At 53.5% G+C, this 22,420-nt stretch overlaps 7 protein-coding genes across 7 annotated transcripts; 4 read left to right on the top strand and 3 right to left on the bottom strand.

Annotated features, from left to right (window-relative positions):
* Positions 1 to 1,744: 1,744 nt before the first annotated feature.
* On the top strand, positions 1,745 to 4,880 carry CCMA1212_008570 (Mitotic spindle checkpoint component mad2; the record flags this gene model as incomplete). The annotated part of the gene is given in 10 exon segments (XM_073705696.1): positions 1,745 to 1,750; positions 1,945 to 2,573; positions 2,662 to 3,073; positions 3,121 to 3,262; positions 3,278 to 3,447; positions 3,676 to 3,876; positions 4,049 to 4,080; positions 4,162 to 4,190; positions 4,257 to 4,402; positions 4,488 to 4,880. 10 exon segments carry the CDS (start codon positions 1,745 to 1,747, stop codon positions 4,878 to 4,880), a joined length of 2,160 nt encoding a protein of 719 aa, XP_073555759.1.
* A 383-nt stretch (positions 4,881 to 5,263) lies between these two features.
* CCMA1212_008569 (Ubiquitin carboxyl-terminal hydrolase 14) lies at positions 5,264 to 7,833 on the bottom strand (the record flags this gene model as incomplete). Its single annotated transcript, XM_073705695.1, has 4 exons — positions 5,264 to 5,408; positions 5,462 to 7,560; positions 7,653 to 7,720; positions 7,806 to 7,833. The coding sequence occupies 4 exons, from the start codon at positions 7,831 to 7,833 to the stop codon at positions 5,264 to 5,266; spliced, it is 2,340 nt and encodes a 779-aa protein (XP_073555911.1).
* Positions 7,834 to 9,158: 1,325 nt separating this feature from the next.
* On the top strand, positions 9,159 to 9,933 carry CCMA1212_008568 (Iron sulfur cluster assembly protein 1; the record flags this gene model as incomplete). Its single annotated transcript, XM_073705694.1, has 2 exons — positions 9,159 to 9,720; positions 9,797 to 9,933. Coding segments are annotated over 2 exons (699 nt in total), but the record flags the coding sequence as incomplete, so codon positions are not given.
* A 1,028-nt stretch (positions 9,934 to 10,961) lies between these two features.
* Positions 10,962 to 12,760, bottom strand: CCMA1212_008567 (Beta,beta-carotene 15,15'-dioxygenase; the record flags this gene model as incomplete). Its single annotated transcript, XM_073705693.1, has 2 exons — positions 10,962 to 12,575; positions 12,641 to 12,760. 2 exons carry the CDS (start codon positions 12,758 to 12,760, stop codon positions 10,962 to 10,964), a joined length of 1,734 nt encoding a protein of 577 aa, XP_073555927.1.
* A 1,669-nt stretch (positions 12,761 to 14,429) lies between these two features.
* Positions 14,430 to 15,260, bottom strand: CCMA1212_008566 (uncharacterized protein; the record flags this gene model as incomplete). The annotated part of the gene is made up of 2 exons (XM_073705692.1): positions 14,430 to 14,851; positions 14,939 to 15,260. 2 exons carry the CDS (start codon positions 15,258 to 15,260, stop codon positions 14,430 to 14,432), a joined length of 744 nt encoding a protein of 247 aa, XP_073555928.1.
* Positions 15,261 to 16,582: 1,322 nt separating this feature from the next.
* CCMA1212_008565 (uncharacterized protein) lies at positions 16,583 to 16,885 on the top strand (the record flags this gene model as incomplete). Its single annotated transcript, XM_073705691.1, has 1 exon — positions 16,583 to 16,885. One exon carries the CDS (start codon positions 16,583 to 16,585, stop codon positions 16,883 to 16,885), a length of 303 nt encoding a protein of 100 aa, XP_073555929.1.
* Positions 16,886 to 17,678: 793 nt separating this feature from the next.
* On the top strand, positions 17,679 to 22,322 carry CCMA1212_008564 (uncharacterized protein; the record flags this gene model as incomplete). The annotated part of the gene is made up of 4 exons (XM_073705690.1): positions 17,679 to 18,083; positions 18,135 to 19,769; positions 19,841 to 21,983; positions 22,036 to 22,322. 4 exons carry the CDS (start codon positions 17,679 to 17,681, stop codon positions 22,320 to 22,322), a joined length of 4,470 nt encoding a protein of 1,489 aa, XP_073555930.1.
* Positions 22,323 to 22,420: the final 98 nt, after the last annotated feature.

The raw sequence follows: 22,420 nt of genomic DNA, 5'->3' as shown, positions 1-22,420 counted from the left end.
CAGCTTAATGTCACACAAAACAAACCGAAAGACGTTTGACCAATCATCATATCGGGGCCCTCAGGGGTTTGGCAAGGGAACATTGATTCAAATGCTTCATGACGCACATCCAACTAGATTCACAAGGACAGTCTCACACACACCACACGTCAACCTCCAAAAGGTGAAACCGAGGGAAGTACATACTTTTCCGTGGCAAAACCAGAATTCGAATCACTCATTTGAGAAAACGCTTTCGTTGAACATACGTATTTCAGCGGCAACCACTACGGCACCAGAAAGCGGACCATTGTAGATCAATTGGCAAAAGGCTTGGCAGTGCTGCTAGAGATTGACGTTGAAGGTGTCAAGCAAATGCGCGGGACTGCCGTTACCGCGTTTGTTACGTTTTCATCGAGCCACCGAGTTTAATAAACTGGAGGCTCGACTTCGGAAACGTAGCACCGAGACTAAAGGAAGTATAGAAAAGAGACTTGGACGGGCGAAACGCGAGCTTAAGCAGGCAGAGGCCCCTGGGCTTTACGACATGTTGCTTGTGAATGAGAATGTCGCTGCGTCATACGGCAATTTCGAGGAGTTAACAATGAATGAATCAAAGTCGATGAATGAGTATTGCATGCGTCTATAGAATGGCTGTTAATGTTGGCTCATGAAATGTTCCAGGTGTATAACCAACAATTGCTTCCCTTGCAAACATCTCAAGGGCTTCCGTAGCTCAGTTGGTTAGAGCTTCGTACTAATACTCGAGCTTCACAAGCTCCAATATTGGTAATGCGAAGGTCGCAGGTTCAAGCCCTGCCGGGAGCAAAACGTCTCACGATGCCCTTTCGTTTCTTTTTTTTGCCCTTTTTTTGCTCGTTTGCACCACTTTTCAGAACACACTTTTTTGCGTCTTAGTTTAGTGCCGTCTGTTAGCGCGAACTCGTGGGTACCATAGAACATTCGCCTTTTCCAGGCGTTTCCTGTTTGGGGTTTAGGCCCAGTGCCCCTGTAATAACGCTTTCGAGGGAGCAGGTTGATGGTATCACAAGTACATGCCGCTTAGACATGAGAAAGGCCACCAACCTTCAGCAAATCAATAAAGGAGCAGTGATGCAGCGTGCAGACTTCATGCCTATTCATGCGTTGAACATCCCTTCCTTGATATGATCTATGATCTATGAGAAACAGCGGTATAGAGGCTTGCCGATGGATGAGTCTGTCCCGCTTGTGGCAATGACATCTCGACTTCGGGCTATATTCGTGTTTGTTCATCGTGGTGTAACACATATCCCCAAGTTTGTGAGATACCCAACCGCTCCGTAAATAAGACACCTTCTGAGACATGCAGTAAGTTAGCAGCCCTGCCTGTTTGTCCACGTCAACTCTAGAGCAGAGTGCATCATCACGAGCCTCACTCTGTGCGCTCTCACAACTCAAAGTCCAGGAGGTCGACCAATAAATAGGTCACACTTGGGCCCTGGCAAACACATGCTCGCTGTTTCATGTTGGAATGTGCGAAAATAGATCTTCCAAGCAAAAGAAGATGCATCAGCAAATAACAGAGAAATGCCACTCCCTCTTCTTGTGTGCTCTCTGCGTCACCTCGTCCAACAATGATGGCGTGTCCGCACTGACACCACGCACAAGCTCGCCTTACCTGCCTCTTCCGCCGCTGAACAATGCCGGGACACCGTCAAGCAGCGCCCTGGGGGATGTAACATGTAACGCGGAATTGCCTCCTGTCTCTGCCCGACCGGACATGATGCCCGTGTGTCAAGGTTAAAAGACACTGCAAAATCCGGGGCTGCAGCGAGGCGGGTTACAGTCGATGCTGACAGTTGCGGCCCTCTCGACATTCGATCGGATCACTTCATGATCTCTCCTCTCACGCGTGATAGTAACGGCTGTATAGATTGCAAATCCCCTGGACCAATGGATGGAAAATGTCTGCTGTGACTGCAGCTTGGCACCATGATCTCCTGCGGGCGAGAGGGACGTCCTGACTTGTACGGTCTTGGGATCCGCCTCGGAATCTATTTCCAGTGGTTTGGAGAGATTCTGGTTGAGTTCTTTGACCAAGCGGACGTCTCCGACATACGCCTGCTGGGCTTCCTCCTGTCTGGCGCCGTGGTTCTGGCTCTGCTCGTCCAGGTCGCGGACCGGCGTGTCCAAGGAGCTGACATTTACATCATGCTCCAGCTGGCGGCTGGCTCATACATCTTCCTCGTGCCCATGTACATCTGGAAAGCGCTCACATGCTGCGATCGAAGATGGGATCCGCTCAGGCAGACGAGAGAAGCCCAGATGGCGGTTTTCAACGTCTCGACCATGGTGCTCCTGGTCATCATCTCGGCCCTCCACCTCTGGTTCTTTAGCACATACATGCCGACCAAGGGACGCCAATGCGGGTACTACGGCTTCTTCTTCGCAAAGGTCAGGCTCGACAACACGGCGTACGTGGCGGTCAACATCATCGTATACGTAATCGTGATTCTTGTCTGCTTCAGCATTGCTCTGTCGTGGACGGGATTTTGGAATGGACAATGCGGGCCACAGAGGCACCGGCGTCGAAGGCGGCATCGTCGGAGAGAGTCAGTCAGCCGCCCCTTGATACTACACATACATGCACATACACATACATATATATATCGTACGCAGCTGCAGCTGACACATCGACAGAAGACCCGAGCAGGATGAACAAGAGCGCAACGCCAGGCGGGAGCGAGCCAGACAGCAGCGGGCAGACCTGCTACGCACCATGCGCGGCATATCCAACCTGCTTGTGTACGGGCTTCACATCACAGCCATTGAGCTAACCATACGATGGAACCAGTTCGACAACATTGACGGCGTGGACACGAGCGCTCAGACGATTCCGCTGCTGGTGAGCGCCGGCATTCTAGCTCGCTTCCTTCTGTTGCACAATGAGGCCAGGAACGACGATGCATCGACTGCCGGAGGTCGTGGGCCTGTCAACCCTGACGACGGAACAGTTCAACAGGTGGAGGCTGAGGACCAGGATCAAGCGGAGGTTCCCAATGCCGAAATGGCAGACCTAGACGACTTCGTCGCGGGCATCGACCTGGACAACGTGAGCGAGTTCTTTGAGCATGGCTCTCCGAATTACTGGCTTGCGAGGACGGCGATCCAGAGGCGCGCGGCGGCGGAAATGGCGGCAGCGAGGGAGCGGCTGAGGGCGAGAGGGGTGATACCGCGACCGGCCCGGGCGCATTCAAGGGGCACGACGATTGTGCGAGACTGAAGAACCGTGAGGGTGAATGTAAGTGAGGGTGAGATGGAGAAGAGGAGATGGAGAAGCTGAAGGAAAGAAACGAATGCTGGATGCTGGGTACAGTAGTCGGGAGGCCACGTGATTATCCTTTGATGCAATCGATATCGTACCTTATGCATCATTCAATCCGATTGACATATAAAGTATCCATCATCTTCCTCGTTCAAACTGTCGTCTCTATCACATGTCTTCTTGAAAGAATAAGAGCCTGTGACATCACGGACTCGTTCGAATCTAGGCCATCAGGGCCATCCCAGCTCAGGCACAGCACTAACCGCCCGCCTCTGATTTGACAGACCCCCCCAGCCTTGCGACCCCGCAACCGCGCAGCCAAAGTAAACAAAAATCAGCCGAAAAGCACCCCTGCTTGGCATTGGATCTGCCATCGTCATCATCACCAGAGCTCTTCTTCCCAACCAGCAACGTACATCGGAGAAGCCACGGCACACGAGTCGCGAAATACGGCCTCCGCCATGGAGCCAGAAAAGAAGAAAACCACCTCAAAGACGTCGTCCAGCAAAGACAAGCGGCCAAAGGACAAGGACGAGTCCAAGACGCACAAGCTGTCGCTCAAGGGCAGCTCAAGGCTGGTGGCCGAATTCGTACGTTGGCCTCTTTCTCTTCTGCTCTTTACCTGGCGCAATTGGACTCTCAACTCTAACTGATCCTTGCCATTAGTTCCAATACTCGATACACACAATCCTGTACGGAGCTTCACCACCACAACGCATCGAACCAGACAGCTGACCGTGCTCTCCCAACAACAGATTCCAGCGCGGCGTCTACCCAGCCGAAGACTTTACAGCGTACGACCACGCTTCCCTCAATCCCCAGTCCCCTCCGATCGGTTCGAGAAAAAGACGTACCAGCTGATACATATCCCACAGCGTCAAGAAATATGGCCTCAACATGCTCGGTACATTTCCTCTCTCCGCCCTCCAAAACAATCGAGACACAAGCTGACCGTACCGCGTGGATGCAGTCTCCGCCGACGACCAAGTCAAGGCCTACATCAAGAAAATCATGAGCCAGCTCGACAAGTGGATGGTCGGCGGCAAAATCTCCAAGCTCGTCATTGTCATCACCGACAAGGACACGGGCGAGCACGTCGAGCGCTGGCAATTCGATGTACGTCGCGATCCCTTCTCCTCTCCAGTCCAACAACAACTGCGTCGCACCCCGAGCAAACCACTGACACTCTCACAACTCAAAGGTCCAAATCTCAGCACCTCCTCCGAAATCCAAATCCAAACCTCCTTCCGACACCGACCCCTCCTCCGAACAGCAGCAACAACAAGAAAACTCCTCTTCAGCAACGGCCACCACACCCCTCTTCGCCGAAAAGGACAAGCCCGAAGCCGAGATCCAGGCCGAAATCGCCGCCATCTTCCGCCAAATCACCGCCTCCGTCACCTTCCTCCCCCAGCTCACCGGCGACTGCACCTTCAACGTGCTCGTCTACGCAGACGCCGACAGCGACGTCCCCGTCGAGTGGGGGGACTCGGACGCAAAGGAGATTCAAAACGGCGAGAGGGTCCAGCTCAGGGGCTTCAGCACCGCGAATCACCGCGTCGACACCATTGTCAGCTACAGGTTGGGCGATTAAGCGACACACAAGCCTCTTTTTGTATACTTTATGGGACCGGGACAGGGATGGATGGATCGCAAATCGCTTGGCTTTGGAACGGCGTTGAAACGGGAACATATCGGTGCATCATACAGCCTTCACAGGACTCTACATCAAGAATGGGATAGATATACGGATGCATCTTCTCCTCTAGGTATCCATGTCTCTGTGGTAGGTATTTCATCTATAAAAACTCGCAAGGGGGTAATACATCATGTCCCTTATTCATGCAACAACCGAGCTCGCCCACAAACACTCTTCAAGCGCTTCCCACTCAAGGGAGCGCATCAAACGCCGCCGCCTCCCCAATGCATCATCACGACCCCTTAAATGCAGAAAAAAAAAACGTATTCACTGGCGCCTCAAACCCTCTTGAAAAAGTACACATACGCAAACTTGCGCATTTCTTCAACGTCATGCGCCTCCACCACCTTCTCGTCATTGAAGAGGACCCAGGTAGGTGTCTCCTTGTCCTCCAGGGGCTTTCGGATAAATGCAACGTAGTGACTGATTCAAACATGTTAACGATGGAAAACGAGGAAACATGCAGAGAAACTTACCCCGCGTGAATGCTTGTGCCTTTGTGGCACACAATGGACTGCAGCTGGAACTTCGCGGGCAGCGTTGCGCTTCCAGCAGGCTCTTTTTGAGTTGCCTCGCCACTTGGGCCTGCATTGTCGTCCTCCATGATGCCCTGGTCGTCGGGGTGACTAAACAGCCACTCGACGGCTCGCTCAACATCGCCACCCGTCTCCTTCAGCGCCTTCTTGGCTTGAGGAGCCAAGAATCCCATGGCCCCCAGCATCTCAACCTTTTCGGGATCGGCCGCGTCTGCGCCTCCTAATCCGGACCCCAGATCGAGCGGTGCGTCAATATCGGCATCGTCGAGATGTGCAAAGAGCCATTCCATGGCCGCGTTGGCATCCGAGTTGCCCGTCGCGTGCAAGGCTTTCTCGGCACGATTGCGCGGGAAGCCCATGGCTTCAAGCTGCGCCACTGCGGTCGCGTCCGCTACAAATGCAGGCGCTTTGTTCTCGGGTTCCTCGGGCAAGAGCTCCTCCGAGGGTTGAAGTCCCTTGGAGAGGTAGCTGTCCAGCAAGAACGGCTCGTCCGGGACAATAACCGGGACGTCAATCTTGACAGGAACCCAGTTGACAACAGCCATCTTCCGCGCGTTGACGGCCAGCACGTTGGGGAACGTCTTGAACAGCGACTGCTTGGTGAAGCCTGCTTTGCTGCCGCACGACGAGCAAGTCAACTCGACCTTTTCGGCGGCAGTGAAGTTGTCCAAGCATTCCTTCAGAGTGACCGGCTTGTACGTGTTCGCTTCCTGGCCGCTTTCGTCTCGTTGGTCGACCTTTTCCAATGGCACGTCGATGAAGATGTTGTCCTGTTCGTTGGAGCTGTACCTAACCTTGTGGCATCCAAGACACTGGAGCCGCTGCTCCAGAACAAATCGAAAGTCGGCCGTGGGATCCTTTTGGTCTCCGCTGTGCTGTGATCGGCTGATGAGCTTGAAGAGGTGCTGGAACAGTTCAAAAGCGTCTTGCTGGCGCATGGTAGAGAACTCTTCGTGTCCCCTGCCTATCAGATGCTTGAGCATGGCAGGCGCCAAACCCCTCTGGTAGGCTACTTCAGATGCGGACACTGCAGAGTTATCGGGCACTGAATATCGACCAGATAGCAGCCCGTGGGCCATCTTCCTCAGCTGAGTCTCAAGGTCGGCTGCAGGTTCCTGGACGATGGGCAAGTCGTTGCTGGTACTGTAGTAGCGCTCCCTGAACGAGGGCAAGTCGAAGAGACACTGGACGATGCTGGCCAGGTAGCAGCTGTTGCCCAGATTCTTCAGGCCAGTGAGGCCGGGCCCGAACAGAGGCTTCAGCTCGTGGCCGTCCTCCGTGGTCATGCTAAAGTCCCATTTGAGATTCTGCTCAATCTGCATCTCGGTCAAGCTCTTTTCTGTCTTTTGTCGCTCGGCCAGGAGGATGCCCCAGTGGGCCAGACGCTGTCCGAGCAGCTCGTCTACGCGCTCCTCGTCGCACCTGTAGCAGTAGATATCGGCAGTGCCCTCGGGGGTGATGGATCCGAGCTTGACAGCCACGCCGTGGCCCGATTCGTTGGCGTGGCCCAAGGCGTGCGAATTGCCGTCGACGCCACCCATCTGCTTCCGGCCACAGCCCAGGTTGCCGCATTCTAGGCAAAGCCAAAGGTTCTCTCGCAGATCGCAACCTGAACAGTGGCCCAGCTCGCCCTGCTCGATCTTGCGGGGCGGGTGCTGCTGCAGGGTCAGGATGTGCTCACACGTCGTGAGCTCCTGCTCCCACGCCTTGACCTCTTCCTTTCGAGAGAAGGTGTGCGCCTTGAGAATGCCATCGACGACGGGGGCCAGCTTGGCGTTTGTCAGGTCCAGCTCCGTTTGGCACTCGATGCACTTGGCGGTCAAGGCAGTGTCATATCGATCTTCTTCGGTTTCGGCGGCGATGGCGAGCTTCGTCATCTTGGCAGGCGGCTCATCGCGGTGGACCGTCTTTCGGGTGCGGCGAATGTTGAGAGCGAGCGGGTGACTCCAGATTGCATTGTGAAGCGGCGAGTGCTCCAGGTCGCCGGTGCAGCCACCGTTGAAGCACTGAAGGCATACATCGAGGCCTCCAGGGCTGTCCTACACAGCAGAATGACAAGGGAGATGATGAGCCGTCGTCCAGTTACATACAGCCCGAGGGAAGGATAGTTGCAGGCCGTTGGAGGACATACAATTGAGTCGAAGCATTGCGTGCAGTCTTCCTTGTACACCGACTGGGCGGGAGTCGGCGGCTTGAGCTCTGCGGTGACGAAACATGAGCTTCCGTAACTTGACGATAGTTGGGAAGAGCTGCGAAGAGCCACGAGGTGGCGGGGTAAACGTACCGACAGAGTCGAGATGCGGGCACGACATGTCTTTTGGTGGCGCAGAGGAGACTCGGAGGATGGGCGATGAATGGAAGACGGGCGAGATGGCGATGCAGCAGCTGTCGGAAGCTGGTGGGTGTTTCAAGAGAAGAAGCAAAAAGTGAAATTCCGTGAGCACATGCACTCTGGAGGCTGATGTTGATTCTGTTGCGTAGTGGGCGCTGCAGTTGCCGGGTCAAGCGCTGGCGAGCCGTTATCGATTGCGGTTAGTGGGTGCAGCAGCCCGAAGCTCAGCGGCTTACAGTTCCAGGCACTGCTAGGCTGCCCCTCGGTGACGGCATCAGACAGTTTGGAGGGGCAGCGCGCAGAAAATTCGAGAGTCGATTTGAGTGCGTCATGAGTCCGCCACCAGAAATTAGCCCCGGGTTATAGGGTAGATAGATGGAGGTGAGTGAATCTGCCGTCCCATAACCACAACAGGCTTGTCTATCAGTTCGCATTGAAAGATAATCGTAGATTCTCGCATTCTCGAATCTTCGGCTACCGCATGTTCTGAGTGACTTCTGATATTCCCTACTATTCGCATCGATGCAGTTTCATCAGTTCTTGGTTGCCACATTGCGGGGTTGCAGTGCTGATTGGTGAATCATGCTGCAAGAGAAGATTGCCGGCAGTCGCAGCATCGAGACAACTCGCAACAATGGCTGGCCCTGCCTATCACTCAGTGTATGAGACAAACATCCCTCTTCAAGCCTTTACCATGTCCAACTGTCTGCGCTTTATCGGGATCGGCGGAGTGTAGCATTGACGCCTGAGACAAACTTTTGTCCATTTCAATATCCCCAAGATCCCGTAATACGACAAGGCGACCAAGCTACTCGGAGGACGTGTCAAAGTCCGAAGCGGCCATTGGGATGCGCGTCCGTCTGTCGCCAGGCCACGTGACCCTATCCCCGTTCACGTGCATCTTATCAGATTGATTTGCAATCTTTTTGCGGAGCAGTGACCAGCAGTTACGTATTGGCAACGGCATCTGATAGGTGACTAAGGAAATTAGCAAGCGCTGATTGGCCGCAAGCTCCGACGAGGCCCGAGCTCCACAGCTGCGCATAGACGTAATGGCCGAGAGGGGCGACGCCGCTGATTGGCCGATGGCCAAGACGCACTTGGCCGAAATCGCCATCAGCACTTTTTCGCTTTCTTTCTGCCGGACATTGATTAAGCGTCGACTCCTCACCTGCAATCATCGCCATTCGCCGTCATCTTTTCACTCTTCACTGAATCTCTCGACTCTGCTCTGATTATTCCTGAATCTCAACATCAATCGATCGCATCAACCTCATCGAAACTTACCTGCCTATCACAACCAGCGCATCGCATCTTCTTGCATCCGAGCTGGTTCTCGACACAAATCATCGCGCACTGCAGAACCTCGCCTCCCTGCGATTCTCTGCATATACCGCCCTCACACGTCGAACCTCACTTCGAACTCAGCCAAAACACCTCAAAATGTTTTCCAGAGGACTCCGCGTCATCTCAAGGCGAGCCATTGCCGCTCCCCTCGCCAGACCTTCTCTCGCCACTCGCCAGCTCGCGCCCGTCGCATCCGTCCAGGCTCAGCGCTCGTACCACGAAAAGGTGCTGGACCACTACTCGCGTCCCCGAAATGTCGGTTCCATGAACAAGAGCGACGCTGACGTCGGCACCGGCCTCGTCGGCGCTCCTGCCTGCGGCGATGTCATGAAGCTCCAGATCCGCGTCGACCCCGAGACGCAGAAGATCTCCGAGGTCAAGTTCAAGACGTTCGGCTGTGGCTCGGCCATTGCCTCCAGCAGCTACCTGACCGAGCTCGTGCGCGGCATGAGCCTGGACGATGCCGGAAAGGTCAAGAACACGGAGATTGCCAAGGAGCTGTGTCTGCCTCCCGTCAAACGTACGTACATCACCAATTACCCTGCCATACAATCTATTTGCCTCCAGTGTTTGCGATGCTAACTTCTTGCTTGCAGTGCATTGCTCCATGCTTGCCGAGGATGCCATCAAGTCTGCCATCTCGGACTATTACACCAAGAACCCCTCACGGAAACCCACCGACCTGAGCGGCACCAGCATGAAAATGCCAACCTCTGACGCCGTTGCGGCCTAAGCTTACCGTCGACATTTGTTGAGATGGGAGACGACGAAATTGAACACAAATGAACAAGAAAGAAATACTGTCCGATTTTTGTTAATTCATACTAGCGATGGTTGGGGTGAATTAGTGGGGAAGCATCGCAGATTTTGCGACAAGGTGGAAAAAGAGAAAAAGCCCAGATTGAGAGACCTTTCTTTCATCGACATGACTTTCCTTGTTTTCGCCATTCACTTTCCCCCCCTTTTTCGCCATTCACTTTTTCCTTTTTCGTTTCAAAAGTGGCTACACGGTATCGGGGATGATTCATGGAAGTGTGTCACTACTGAAAATTGAGCACTCAGTGGTGTTGGGGTTGCGGAAAACGATGAATGCATGTGAGTTGCTTCGGCTCTCGGAATAGGAAGCTGATGAGGCGTTATACGGAGACAAGGAGGGACGAAACCTGTAAATTAGAGGCTGAAAGAAAAAAAACATTTGATATCCATGACAACTCATCGACTCAATCTGTCTTTTCATCTGCGCATCTGGACATCTAAAGCTCATCGTGACAGCCACCCAACGTGTCGCTTTTCCCCCACCCGATTCCATGCACCTGTGGCTTCTGCTTGTTCCAGCCGCGGCATGGGCATTACGCCGCAGCCGATTGGGGCAAAAAGGCGTAAAAAGCCTCGCGCTTTTCTTGGGCCCCGAAAACCCCGAGCTTGATGCCGACACATGCCGCATTGGGAAAGGAATCCACACGGGGTTTAAGCGTCACTCTGAGCTGTGGGTGTCTTATTATAACATACATCTCGACTGCAATATACCAAGCGGTTGAATGTATCCCTTAGTGAATGGATATCTATGTTAGCTCATAGCGTCAGAAGCCAAAATTCTGGTGATACAGAACACATGTACTAGGTAGTGACTATGGTTGGAATAGGCATGAGGACAACCGAGCACTTGTGGTCCAGTATCATGACTGCCGACTATATAACATGCATACAAACAAACAAACAGCTTGATATCATCGCATATGAAGACAATCAAAGCAAACATATCTACTCTCCATCACTCAAAGATGGCCCCCTCGCCTGATGCGCCCCATGCAAACCAAGCGGAATCGCAAAATCCGCCTCCGCCCTCCCCACCTCCTCCATCGTCCGCGCATCCAAGCACAACAGATACGACTTCTCCAGCGTCCCGTCCAGCACCACCGAGAGCAACACCCCGTCATCTTCCTCTGTGCCGCCCGGCCGAGGCACAAAGATGGCTTCGCCAGGCGAATGTCCCTTGGGACCGCTCCAGATAAGGGCCGCCTTGGTGTGCAGGTCCGTCTTGGCGATGGAGTCGGCGAAGACGTAGAGGCCTCTGTTGTTGACGGTGTAGACGTATCGGTATGGCTGGCCGGCGAGCTTGGGGTTGATGGTGGGCAGCTCGCCGACGTGAGGGGTGGGAATGGAGAGAACCTCTTCGGCTGCGGCGGATGCCTTTTCCTTGGAGGATTGTTTCTTGGACGGGATGCGGAAGCGATATCGCGACAGCCGGTTCTGGGTAGTCTTGTAAAACTGCTTGTCGAGCATAGTCTTCTTGGTCGCATCGTTTCGGTCAAGGAGAATGTCGTAGTAGAACATGCGCAGGATGTCGGTGTTCCTGTACGAGATGGCATCCATGCATATCTCGGCATGGCTGTTCCCATCTTCATCCTTGACCACCTCCTCAAACGCATTCGCCGAGTGAAAGAAGAACCCGGCCGGCGTCGAAAACTCAGCCACGACGCCCTTGCCATGTCTTCGGTCCACCACTGCCCACCTGCACGGAACAGAGGGGTCAAACGGCTTGATGGCGTCGAGAATGTTCCTCTCCCAGAGAATCTTGATGCCGGCCCACGCAAACTCCGTCGACTGGACGCAAAGCACAATGTAGTTTTGCGTCATGAAGAAGCTGTGCATGTACGCCGCCGGAAAGTCCTTGCTGGAAATGGTGGCGAGAATGTCAGTTGTCCCGTCATGGGCGTTGACCCGGAAGATGCGGTATGTCGGATGAGGCGCGGCGAGTTCCAGGTTGTAGTTGAACAAGTCTCCCGTCTCGGGGTCGCGCTGCGTGTGAGCGCAAGAGATCGGTCCCTTCAGGCCGGGATGGAGAGACGTCTGCTTGGCGTTGCCGATGGGCTCGAGTGACTTGGGGTCGAGCTTGCTAATGGCCGCGCTGTCGGTGAGCACATACAAGGCCTTGCCCTTTGACGAATCTCCCTGCTCAACGTCATCGCCGCCAGGCATGTCTGGGATGACCGTGACGTTATTGTTGCTCTTGCTGGGGACAAAGATGGTCATGACCTTTGCAAAGATTCCGATACAAGGGTCAGCCCGCTGAGCAAATGTGACGCTTGATGGCCATCCTTTCTTTTTGATCTCAGCAACGGCCTCGTCTGAGTGTCGTCGGGAAGAATACGTCACAGTTGCGCTGCCACCGGCCTCTTGGGATGGGGCAATGTCAAATCGATGACTGTGGGCGATGCCGTCAAACCAGTGAGAGATGAAGTGGGTGCCCCTGACGGTGCCCTCTACTCGGTCCAGACCGGGTCCGGTTCTGAACAGAGAACCAGCAGCCCATGATGGAATGGTGCCCTTGACCGTCAGCTGGACCGGTCCACGATGCTCCTCTAGCCCTTCAAACTGTAGCGTCACATTGTCAGCAAGCTGATGGAGCTGAATAACGCGAGTATGAAAGGTGAGGCTACCTGAGCCTTTGATGGCCATTCTTTCCATGCTTGGTGTTCCCAGTTGCTCAATCTCAATTGCACGTCGTTGTCTGTGTCTTCTGCTGTGCGGGAAATGGTTCCCTGTCCGTTGAGCGCCATGATTGATGAGAGTCTTGGAAGGGTAGCTGGGCTGGACCAGTGCCGTTGTTTCTTGCTTAGACGTAGGGAGAAGCGCAAGTTGTTGTGTAGTGCCGTCAGGCTGGGGCGGCCGCGCATAAATGGGAGTATCGAAATCCTCGAGAGAAATGTGAAGTAGGTGAATCAAGTGTAGGTGTTGTTGTTTCGATGACTGGGCATAACAGATAGTTCTGTTATCGCATGTGAGGATCTCTCGCGTTATATACCTGACGGCTGGGATGGCACAGTCACAAGCTACCCAGGTGAATGCGCCGACTAAGACGACAAGCCACGTAAATGTGCTGCAAAGCATATCGCCTCGTCTCCCTCGACGTCGAAAGAAACATGATGCCCTTGCCTCCATCAAGGGTAACAGCTTGTCTTGTCCCCCTGATCCGAATCCGACGATGGCTCAGCCAGCGTCTGCCTCTCGCTCCTCTCACGCCACCCAGATGGCATCCAATCAGGAGACAGGGACAAGCATCCCCAGGGACCGGGGATCGCAATGCAACCACCAGCAGCCACAAGTTGATTCTGGCCCACATGGCGTCGGGCGCAAGCGAATGCGAGCTTCAACATTGTCTTGTTTTGATGTTTAATCGAGCCTGAGCAAGAATGGCGTGTCGTTATAAGCAGCAAGCAGTAGTACCACTCTGCCAGTGGAAGCGGCCTTTGGCGCAGGGGTATTGCTCTTTTTCCAAACTGCTACCAGTAGGTGCTGTTGTGATATTCGATACCCGGTGTGTGATGAGCCCTCTCGTGAAGGTGTATGTATTTGAGCATTTCAAGTGTGCAACTGGAGTACTCGTGATATGAGCCGAGTTCCAAGGACAGCGCCGAATTTGATCATCCGGCCGAGATATCAACAGACACGACATGTCATTCTCGACAAGAGATGAAGCGGCTGCCCAACTGCCCCCGCCTAGAAGCCAATTCGGCCAGAGACTTGACCAAGACTCCCATTTAGGCAAAGAATTCGAGGGTTGTCAGAGCTAGCCACGCTATGACTCCGCGCAACCCCTGTATAATGTATCAAGGCCGCAGGACACATCCATCACCAGCATCCTGTTTTCGTATTGCGCAAGGCTTTCGCTCTGGCTGACTGCCTGTTGCGATTCTTGGTGTTTCGCATCTTGAGCTGCAGTTTGCGATAGCGCGGAAGTTCAGAGGCTCCATGGAGTCTGTCGAGGCTTTGGTGAAAGACGTGGCCCCAGTTGGAGACGGGGTCGCATTCGCTTCGCTTACCACTTCCGCTTTCACCCAATGCCATCGTCGCCTGGCCATGAGACTCTGGAAGGATCAATGCCAAGCTTTGATGGTTGTCCTCTCTCTCCTCGTATTGCATGGGGCGCTTGAAATAAGCGGCGTAGCTGCAAAGGCGAGAAAGGAGCCAATTGCATGTCATGCATGTCGGCTAATTGTCGAAACCATCTGCCACTGTCAGACATGCGATGCGATGCGAGGCGCTTGGACTGGAAGCGGCAGCGGTCGGGCTTAGTTGTATGTGATGGCGATGGCCGAGTCCGCAGTCGCTTGGCTGAGTGCTGCAGGAACGCACATTTGTGATTGCTGTCGCCACACCGCGTCGTCCAACAAGTTCCGTACGGAACATGGCTCCGCGTGGATGTGAATGTCCTCTGTGGCCTCAAACTCAGGAGGGAAAGACACGCCCGTCTGCCAAGAACTGTTCAATGTGCTTCTTCCTCGCCGCAGTTAAAGCATTGAGCTCTACAGGTCCCGCATCTGGCGTCGCACCCGTGTTTGGCAGCTCGCTCACCCGGCCGACAACGCGCGCAAGCAGAACGCGCATCCTCTCGAGCTCATTCTCCACAGGCCCGTCGCGGGTCACCAGATTCTCCTGGACGCCGACGCCGTCCGTGGTTCGAAAGGATTCGATTGACTTCTCGAGGCTCCGGAAGCGCTCGACTCTCTGTCTCAGATCCTTGCGTCTTTGGCTGAGGTCGGCTAGCTGGCGAACCGTCTCGGCGTAGCGGGTGGCTTCCATGGGATAGGCGTCGACGTCTTTGTGAGACGGCCAGGCGGCGGGCAGCGATTCGATGGCGCTTTCGTCGACTATTAAAGGACATTGTCAGACATGATGCTCGTTCTGATGCGCCTCGAGAGCTGAGAGCTAGCAGCAGCAGCAGCAGCAGTACCTACCTAGGTCAAGCTCTCGTCCAATCCCGCCTCCAGCATCGTCCGGGTTCCCCAGCCTGCGCTCGGCATCTCTCGAGTACAAGCTGCTGATCTGCTCGGCCACGTGCCGGCTTGCCTGGGGCACATAGACGCGGCGACAGTGCTGCTGGATCGTGCGATTGACGCTTGCGACGGCATCGTCGACGAGGCGGTTGGGAATCGCATGCTCGGACGCGTCGTTGGAGGCGCGCCAGGCGCGGGACGGCGCAATTGGCTGGGAGAGGAGGTTTGTCTGCGCAGAGACGAAGGTCTGCTTGACGGAGGGGATTGTGGGAGCTGGAGGCATTGGATATGTGCCGGTCGTTTTGGTGGTGAAGATGCTGGGAAGAAGAAGAAGTCGCTATCGATGCTCGAGCTTGAAGCTGGTAGAGTGAGCCCTGAGAGCTCCCCACTGAGTGGTAGCGCATCTACAGGGGCTCCATGGCGGGGTTTGTGGGAACCAACCTGGAACCATCAGGGTCCGCAGTCACTCCGCGATGCCTTCATGCCATGGGGTATCTATGATTTGGCATTTTGAACATCGTTGTACCTTACTTTGGAGTTCCCGTCAAGACAGTCAAGCTCTTGGAGAGTCGCTGCTCGCTTGCTTGCCTCGCTGCGTCTGCGATCATGGACAAGATGGATAATACGGCCGCTCGAGTCTATCCCGCATCTACCTTATCAGGGAGTTGTGAATACATGAATGACACCTTTGAGCTTGATATCTCAGACCACAGATACACGCTCTTGAGGTTCCAGCAATGAACAGACCCGTACAAGTCAGGCTGGATCATACACATCGTCCTTGCAGACACGTTTCTTTGAGATATTGCCAACCTCATGACAATCCAGGGTAAAGCGGCAACCTTCAGGCGCTGAAGAGTCAAGACAGCCGCATGCGGTGCCACGTTGGACACGGCCCCCAAATCCTCAGCCATTCCGGCGCTCTGCGGGCCAATTGCAAACGGACATAAACAATTTCGTGGCTCTCCTGAGTGGAAGTGGCTGCCTGAAAGATGCAGACATGTAGAGGCGCGGAGATTTCTACGGATGTCTGCTTCAACCCACACAGCCAGACGACGGTTTCAATGCTGGGTGGTTACACGAGTAAGTGCTACATCTTCAATCCATGAATTAGATGCAATGCACACATACCCAATCATACCAATAATGAACTCAAGGACTCACATCCTAGTGCTTGAGGAGGAGCGGTGGAAAAATAGCTACTATGTCCTGGAGTGTGTGCATACATGCATACATGTATTAGAGCAATGGCGGGTTAGGCCCTGATTGGGTTGAAATGCGCGTTGGAACCTTGAAGTCCTGCGTGGCATGCAGCCTTGCTGTCCGTTCTTCTTCGCATCATGATCCGGAGTCTCTCCTTCTCCATCCTGCCAACCAAACCAGCGTGAATGGAATCACCATCGTTGCAGTTCCATGAACCAGCACTGCGTTCTGGCTACAACGTATATGGCGACACTGCATCAGCTGAGACCTGCGAGACATCGACTCAGACATCCCGTTTAGACTCGCCGAATAACCCTACGCGAAAGCCCGTTACACCCGCCGTTCCGTAACCATCAAAGCCTACCTACTTTAAGAGCGAGACATTCTGAGTCCATCTTCGCCATGGCCCCAAGACGAACAGTTGCCGATGCCTCACCGAGCTCGCAACGCCGACTCCGGCTCTCAGAAGATCTCCCCCCTCAAGGTCATCAAATCAAAATCTCCCGTCAGAGAGACCAGAGACCTAGGAAAAAAGAGATACAGCGCATGAAGATTCTGCTGGAAGAGTGTCTGTTGCCGGCCGAGGTGCAGACGGATGCTGATGCCGACACCGACACCGATGTCGAGACGCGGTGGGAGCGAAGCACTCGTGGAGACGCAAAGGCGTTGTGGGTTGAGCAGCTTTATCGCTACGAGGAACTCTGATCCACGCCCCAATGCGTTGTTCCTTGAAGCCGATTTCAGAATCTCAATGGATGGTTACGACGAAAGACTGGGTGTCTAGAGAATCTCTGAGCAACGACAACCGGTGTCCATTTTTCCATACCTTACCCATCTATTGCTTGAACAAAAAGCGTTGACTAAGGTATTCGTGATGAATACCATTCTACTATCCGTCCCTGTGCAACGTGATGCTCTTGTATCTGGTCAACTTTCCTTCATGCAAGTCAAATATGGAGACTCACCAGTTACTTAGCATCTTCGGATAAATTTACTTGTCGACCTCAATGAAGGACTGGAAAAAGAGTGTCCACTACGTGTGAATAATGAATGTATCTACCGCTCTGGTGCCAGGCTGTGATCGCCTTTTCGGAAGATGCGATACACCGTATGTACTTACAAGCTCGTACACAAGCCATGCCGAGAATACATACGCTTTGTGGGCATGCATTCTGCCTTAGATCCACGAAGCTGCCGCAATGTGACTTACGGGATAATATTGCGACGCAGAGGACTTCATAGCTGTGCTAGCTGGGTACGTGTACACACACGTACCTAAGAGAGTCCAGTCAAATCCGATGAATGCGATAATGCCTGATTAGAATCCCCCCCAACAGCCTTACCCCCTCCCCCGCTCTCTGGCAGATGCCTTGGGAGGAGGTCAAGAAGGCCATCTGCATCGAGGTAGACCAAGGTCGTCTACAAAGTAAGAAGGTCAATATCGTCTACTGAGATCAATACCCTCTATCCTACGGGCGGCCAACCAACATATACGGCAATGGCAGACGCTCTTGGGCTTGTCGCGAACATTATTGCCGTGGTAGACCTCTTCATCAAAGTCGGCGTGCAGTGTTCCATCTACTGCTCAGGCGTCAAGGACGCCCCTCGTGATATCCGGCAGATACTGAACGAAGCGGACAGAACCACCGCAACGCTTGAAGACCTCAAGCGTCTCCTTGCCAGTCCGACTGGCGCAAGACTCTCTTCGTCTCAAAGAGTCCTCCGAAGCGTAGAGGATGCTCGCTTGCAGCTGCAGGACCTTGCCGTCAAGCTTGAACGAGGATTGAAAACAGGCAAGGGAGCGAGCCTGCAACGATTGAGGTGGCCGCTGAAGAAAGAGGAGGTTGCTGGCATAATCAGTCAACTGCAGAAGTGCAGGGCCGCGATTGCCTTGGACTTACAGGTCGATCAGACGTAAGTAAGAGAATGCGATTCTTTCTGACTCCTTGCCCAGCTCACATCTGGTACAAGCGCATTACTTCTCAATGTCCACCAGGAAGCGATACTGGCAAAGCTCAAATCCGCCAAAGGAGCAGCATTCGATTCTCCCAGCCACGTCAACAGCACCAAATGCTACCCTGGGACAAGGCAAGATATTCTGGAACAGATTCAAACATGGAGCACTAAGCCAGAGAGCCAGTGCATCTTCTGGCTGAATGGGGGAGCTGGCACCGGCAAGTCTACGATATCTCGAACAGTTGCGCGGTCGCTTGTGAATAGAGGGATGCTCGCAGCTAGTTTTTTCTTCAAGCACGGCGAAGCTGATCGTGGCAACATGACACTATTCTTCCCAACGATAGCGTCTCAGCTCGTCCAGACCTTCCCTCAGATTGCGCCACACGTCCGAGCAGCAGTCGAGGCCGACCCTACCATTCATGACAGGTCCATCAAGGAGCAGTTCGATAAGCTCATCGCAGGTCCAATCAGAATAGCGTCAGAGGTTTCCCAGTTACCAACGATGGTAGTTGTTGCCGACGCACTTGACGAGTGCGATAACGACGAGCACGTGAGGTTATTCATCCACCTCCTCTCACAGACACAGCATTTCACATCTGTCAGCCTGAAGTTCTTCATCACCAGCAGGCCAGAACTGGCTATCCGACTTGGCTTTGCAGATATCAGTGGCCAATACGACGACCTGATTCTTCATCAAGTGCCCCGTGTTGTCATTGAACACGACATTACCCTGTTCCTGGAGCATGAGCTTGCCCTGATCCGGCAGGACTACAACAAATCTGTATCAGCAAACAGGCAACTGCCTCTAGCCTGGCCCGGCAACGAGAAGTTCCAGCAGCTGGTTTCCATGTCTATACCCTTATTCATCTTCGCTGCCACAGCTTGCCGCTTTATCCAGGACCGAAGGATTGGTGGACCCAAAGATCAACTGGCAAAGATCTTGGAGCAACAGGCAGCTCACGGATCGAGATCTAATCTGGACGCCACCTACCTCCCAATAGTAAATGGACTCGTGGCAGGGCTTTCTGATACTGAAAAGAGTTTGGTTTCCGAGCGGTTCAAGCGCATCGTCGGCTCTATAGTCACTTTGGCGAGCCCTCTTTGCGCACCGTCTCTCGCACGCCTATTGGACGTACCTTTGGACGCTGTTGAAGATCAGCTGGATCTGCTGCATTCTGTTCTTTATATTCCCACGGATGCTCGTCTACCAGTACGGCTGCTTCATCTCTCTTTCCGCGATTTCCTCGTTGACCCAACGACGGCTCATGAGGCAGATAGACATCCGCTCTGGGTTGACGAGAGAAAAGCCCACCGAGTATTAGCAATACGGTGTTTAGAGCTGCTGTTGGAAGAAGGCACTCTCAGGAGAAACATTTGCGGCTTGAAATTGCCCAGCACTCCGCGATCCGAGGTCGAACAGTCGACCCTCGAAACCGCCCTACCACCTGAGGTGCAATATGCCTGTTTGTATTGGGTATTTCACCACAAACAGAGCATGTGCAAAATCGAAGACGGCGGGCTGGTTGATCGGTTTCTGAACAGGCACCTGTTGCATTGGCTAGAGGCTCTTGGCTTGATTGGACGCATCGCGGAATCAATTGGAATGGTGAACGATCTGCTGAGTCTTGTTCATGTAGGGCATCATCCACGTCTTGTTTGATATTAAGCCCATGGTAGAGCTAACACTCACTGGTGTGACAACAGCCGGAACGGGGCGTCCTCATCTCGGCTCTCCTTCGAGATCTTCGACGGATTATCCTGAGCAATGGGGCTACCATAGACATCTCGCCTCTTCAGGTTTACTACTCGGTCATTGCGTTCGCGCCAGAACAAAGTATCGTTAAAACCCAGTACCAAAGCGAATTACCTGTTTGGTTGACGGTCTCGCCGCCAGCCGCATCCAAGTGGGACGCATGTCTACAGACGCTCGAGGGACACACTGGAGGCATTTATTCAGTTGCATTCTCGCACGATTCAAAGTTGCTTGCATCGGTATCTTGGGACAAGACAATCAAGATTTGGGATGGGGAATCCGGCATCTGTATTTCAACGCTTGAGGGACCCGAGCCGGCCAATGTCTCGTCGGTTGCGTTCTCGCATGACTCCAGGGTTCTTGCTTCAACATCAAAGCACGAGATTCGACTCTGGGATGCTGTAACTGGCACTCGTAGATCGACTCTCAAAGGCCACAGCGACTACATCATGTCCATTGCCTTCTCACATGATTCGAAAATACTTGCATCGGCGTCTCAAGACTGTACAATCAGGCTTTGGGATGCAGCGAACGGCGTCTGCACTTCAACACTCACCGGTCACAGCAAGGTTGTTAATACGATCGCTTTCTCGCAAGATTCTACAACCCTTGTGTCAGCCTCAGACGACTCCTCCATCAAAAGATGGGATGCCGCTACCGGTGCTTGTAAATCCACCATCAAGATCAACGAGGACGCTCTTCGCTCAACCGCATTCTCTCACGATTCCAGAATCCTTGCGTCAGTATCAGATTTCGACGACAGTTGCATTAGACTTTGGGATGCCGCTAATGGTGAATGTATCGCAACGTTGAAAGGCCACAGCCATATGGTTTTTTCGGTCTATTTTTCTCGTGATTCCAGGATGCTCGCATCCGCGTCTGGCGAAATGGATATCAGACTCTGGGATATTGCGACAAGCTCAAGCATAGCAACGTTCAGGGGCCACTCTCGAATCGTTTGCGGATTTGCATTCTCGCACGATTCCAAGCTGCTTGCATCAGCGTCAGCTGACGACACTGTCAAACTCTGGGAGCTTGAGATTGACGCCGACCAGATGCCGCCGTCTAGTGAGCATGGCGGCTTGTTCGATAGCATCAAGCTCATAAAGGGGACAAAGACACTGATCTCAGGATCATTGGGTGAATCAGTCCAGCTATGGGATATTCAAACCGTTTCCCGCATTGGAACGCTTACTGGATGCACTGCCTGGCCTTACTCGATTGCAGTTGCGCACAACTCCGGATTGCTCGCGTCAACTTCAGTTGCAAATGGCCAGATTCAGCTCTGGAACGTTGAGACGGGGGTCCATATAGCCACGGTAGAGGGCCACAATGGTGCGGTCCCCTCAGCCGGGTCGTTCATTGATTATGATTCAAGGCCCCCCATGGTTAAGGGTGACGAGTTTAGAGGCTGCCACGTCATAAAAGTCTGGCAACCAAGCGAGGACAAGTACGACTATTATGGGCAGCGTTACTCTGTGGTCAGCGCCGTGACATTCTCCCACGACTCTCAGTTGCTTGCATCAGCATCGGCCATGGATTCCATCATCAAGGTGTGGGATGTCGGCTCGGGTGGCTGCATAGCTACACTCGCTGGGCATACCAGCTGGATCAGCCAGCTTGCGTTTCTACCACAATCGGATGTCCTTGTATCATCCTCGGGTGATCGCACGATCAAGATCTGGGACATTAGCTCTGCTACCTGCACAGCAACACTCGAAGGGCAGAGCGAACCCTATAACAGGTCAATCGCATTCTCCCACGACTATAACTTGCTGGCATCTGGCAAGGACGATGGAAGCATCGAGATTTGGGATATCTCTACAGGAGCTTTGAAACGTCGAGCGAGACTTGGGCGAGTAAGCCAAAATCCGGTGCTAATAATGGCCTTCTCACGCAGTTCCGCCCTGCTTGCTTCCATAGCATCGCAGCGGCAGGATGGAGCACCCATGTGCCGAACTCTTGAGTTCTGGAACGTTTCGACTGGCCTGTGTCTAGCTGCGGTCAACATCAACTACCTCGCTGGGGATTGCTTGGCTTTCGACGAAGTGGAACCCTGTCTCTCTACGAACGTGGGCAAATATACATTGGAGGGTATGTGCGACTGGACTCTCGAGCGACATGCAGACGCTGTTGACATGAATAGGGACCCAAACCGGAGCAGTGCTATCAGATGGTGTAGTAGGGGATTCGCTCTCCCTATCTGCCAGTGACGTCTGTATCCGCCGCCGGGGTATTGGCCTCAGCGAGGATGCAGAATGGGTTATGTGGGATGAAGATAGAATGTTATGGCTCCCGCCAGCCTATCGACCGTCTGGCATCGCTGTGATAGACTCGACACTGGCCATCGGATGCTCGCAACCACATATGGTCTATTTGACGATTTCGCCCAACCTCATTCACCTCGAATATCAGAACCTCACAGATAGATAGATAGACGTTGTGCTTTTATTCTGTATACTATCTGAAGGTTGTATTTGTGCCTATGAAAGGAACACCCTGATAATGTGAAAGAAAGGGATCCTAACGCA

The sequence above is a fragment of the Trichoderma ghanense genome (assembly GCF_004382785.1).
Source record: "Trichoderma ghanense strain CCMA-1212 chromosome Unknown scaffold_12, whole genome shotgun sequence".
NCBI lineage: Eukaryota > Fungi > Ascomycota > Sordariomycetes > Hypocreales > Hypocreaceae > Trichoderma > Trichoderma ghanense.
The sequence above is the reverse complement of the archived record's forward strand: the minus strand, read 5'-3'. Positions and strand labels throughout refer to the sequence as shown.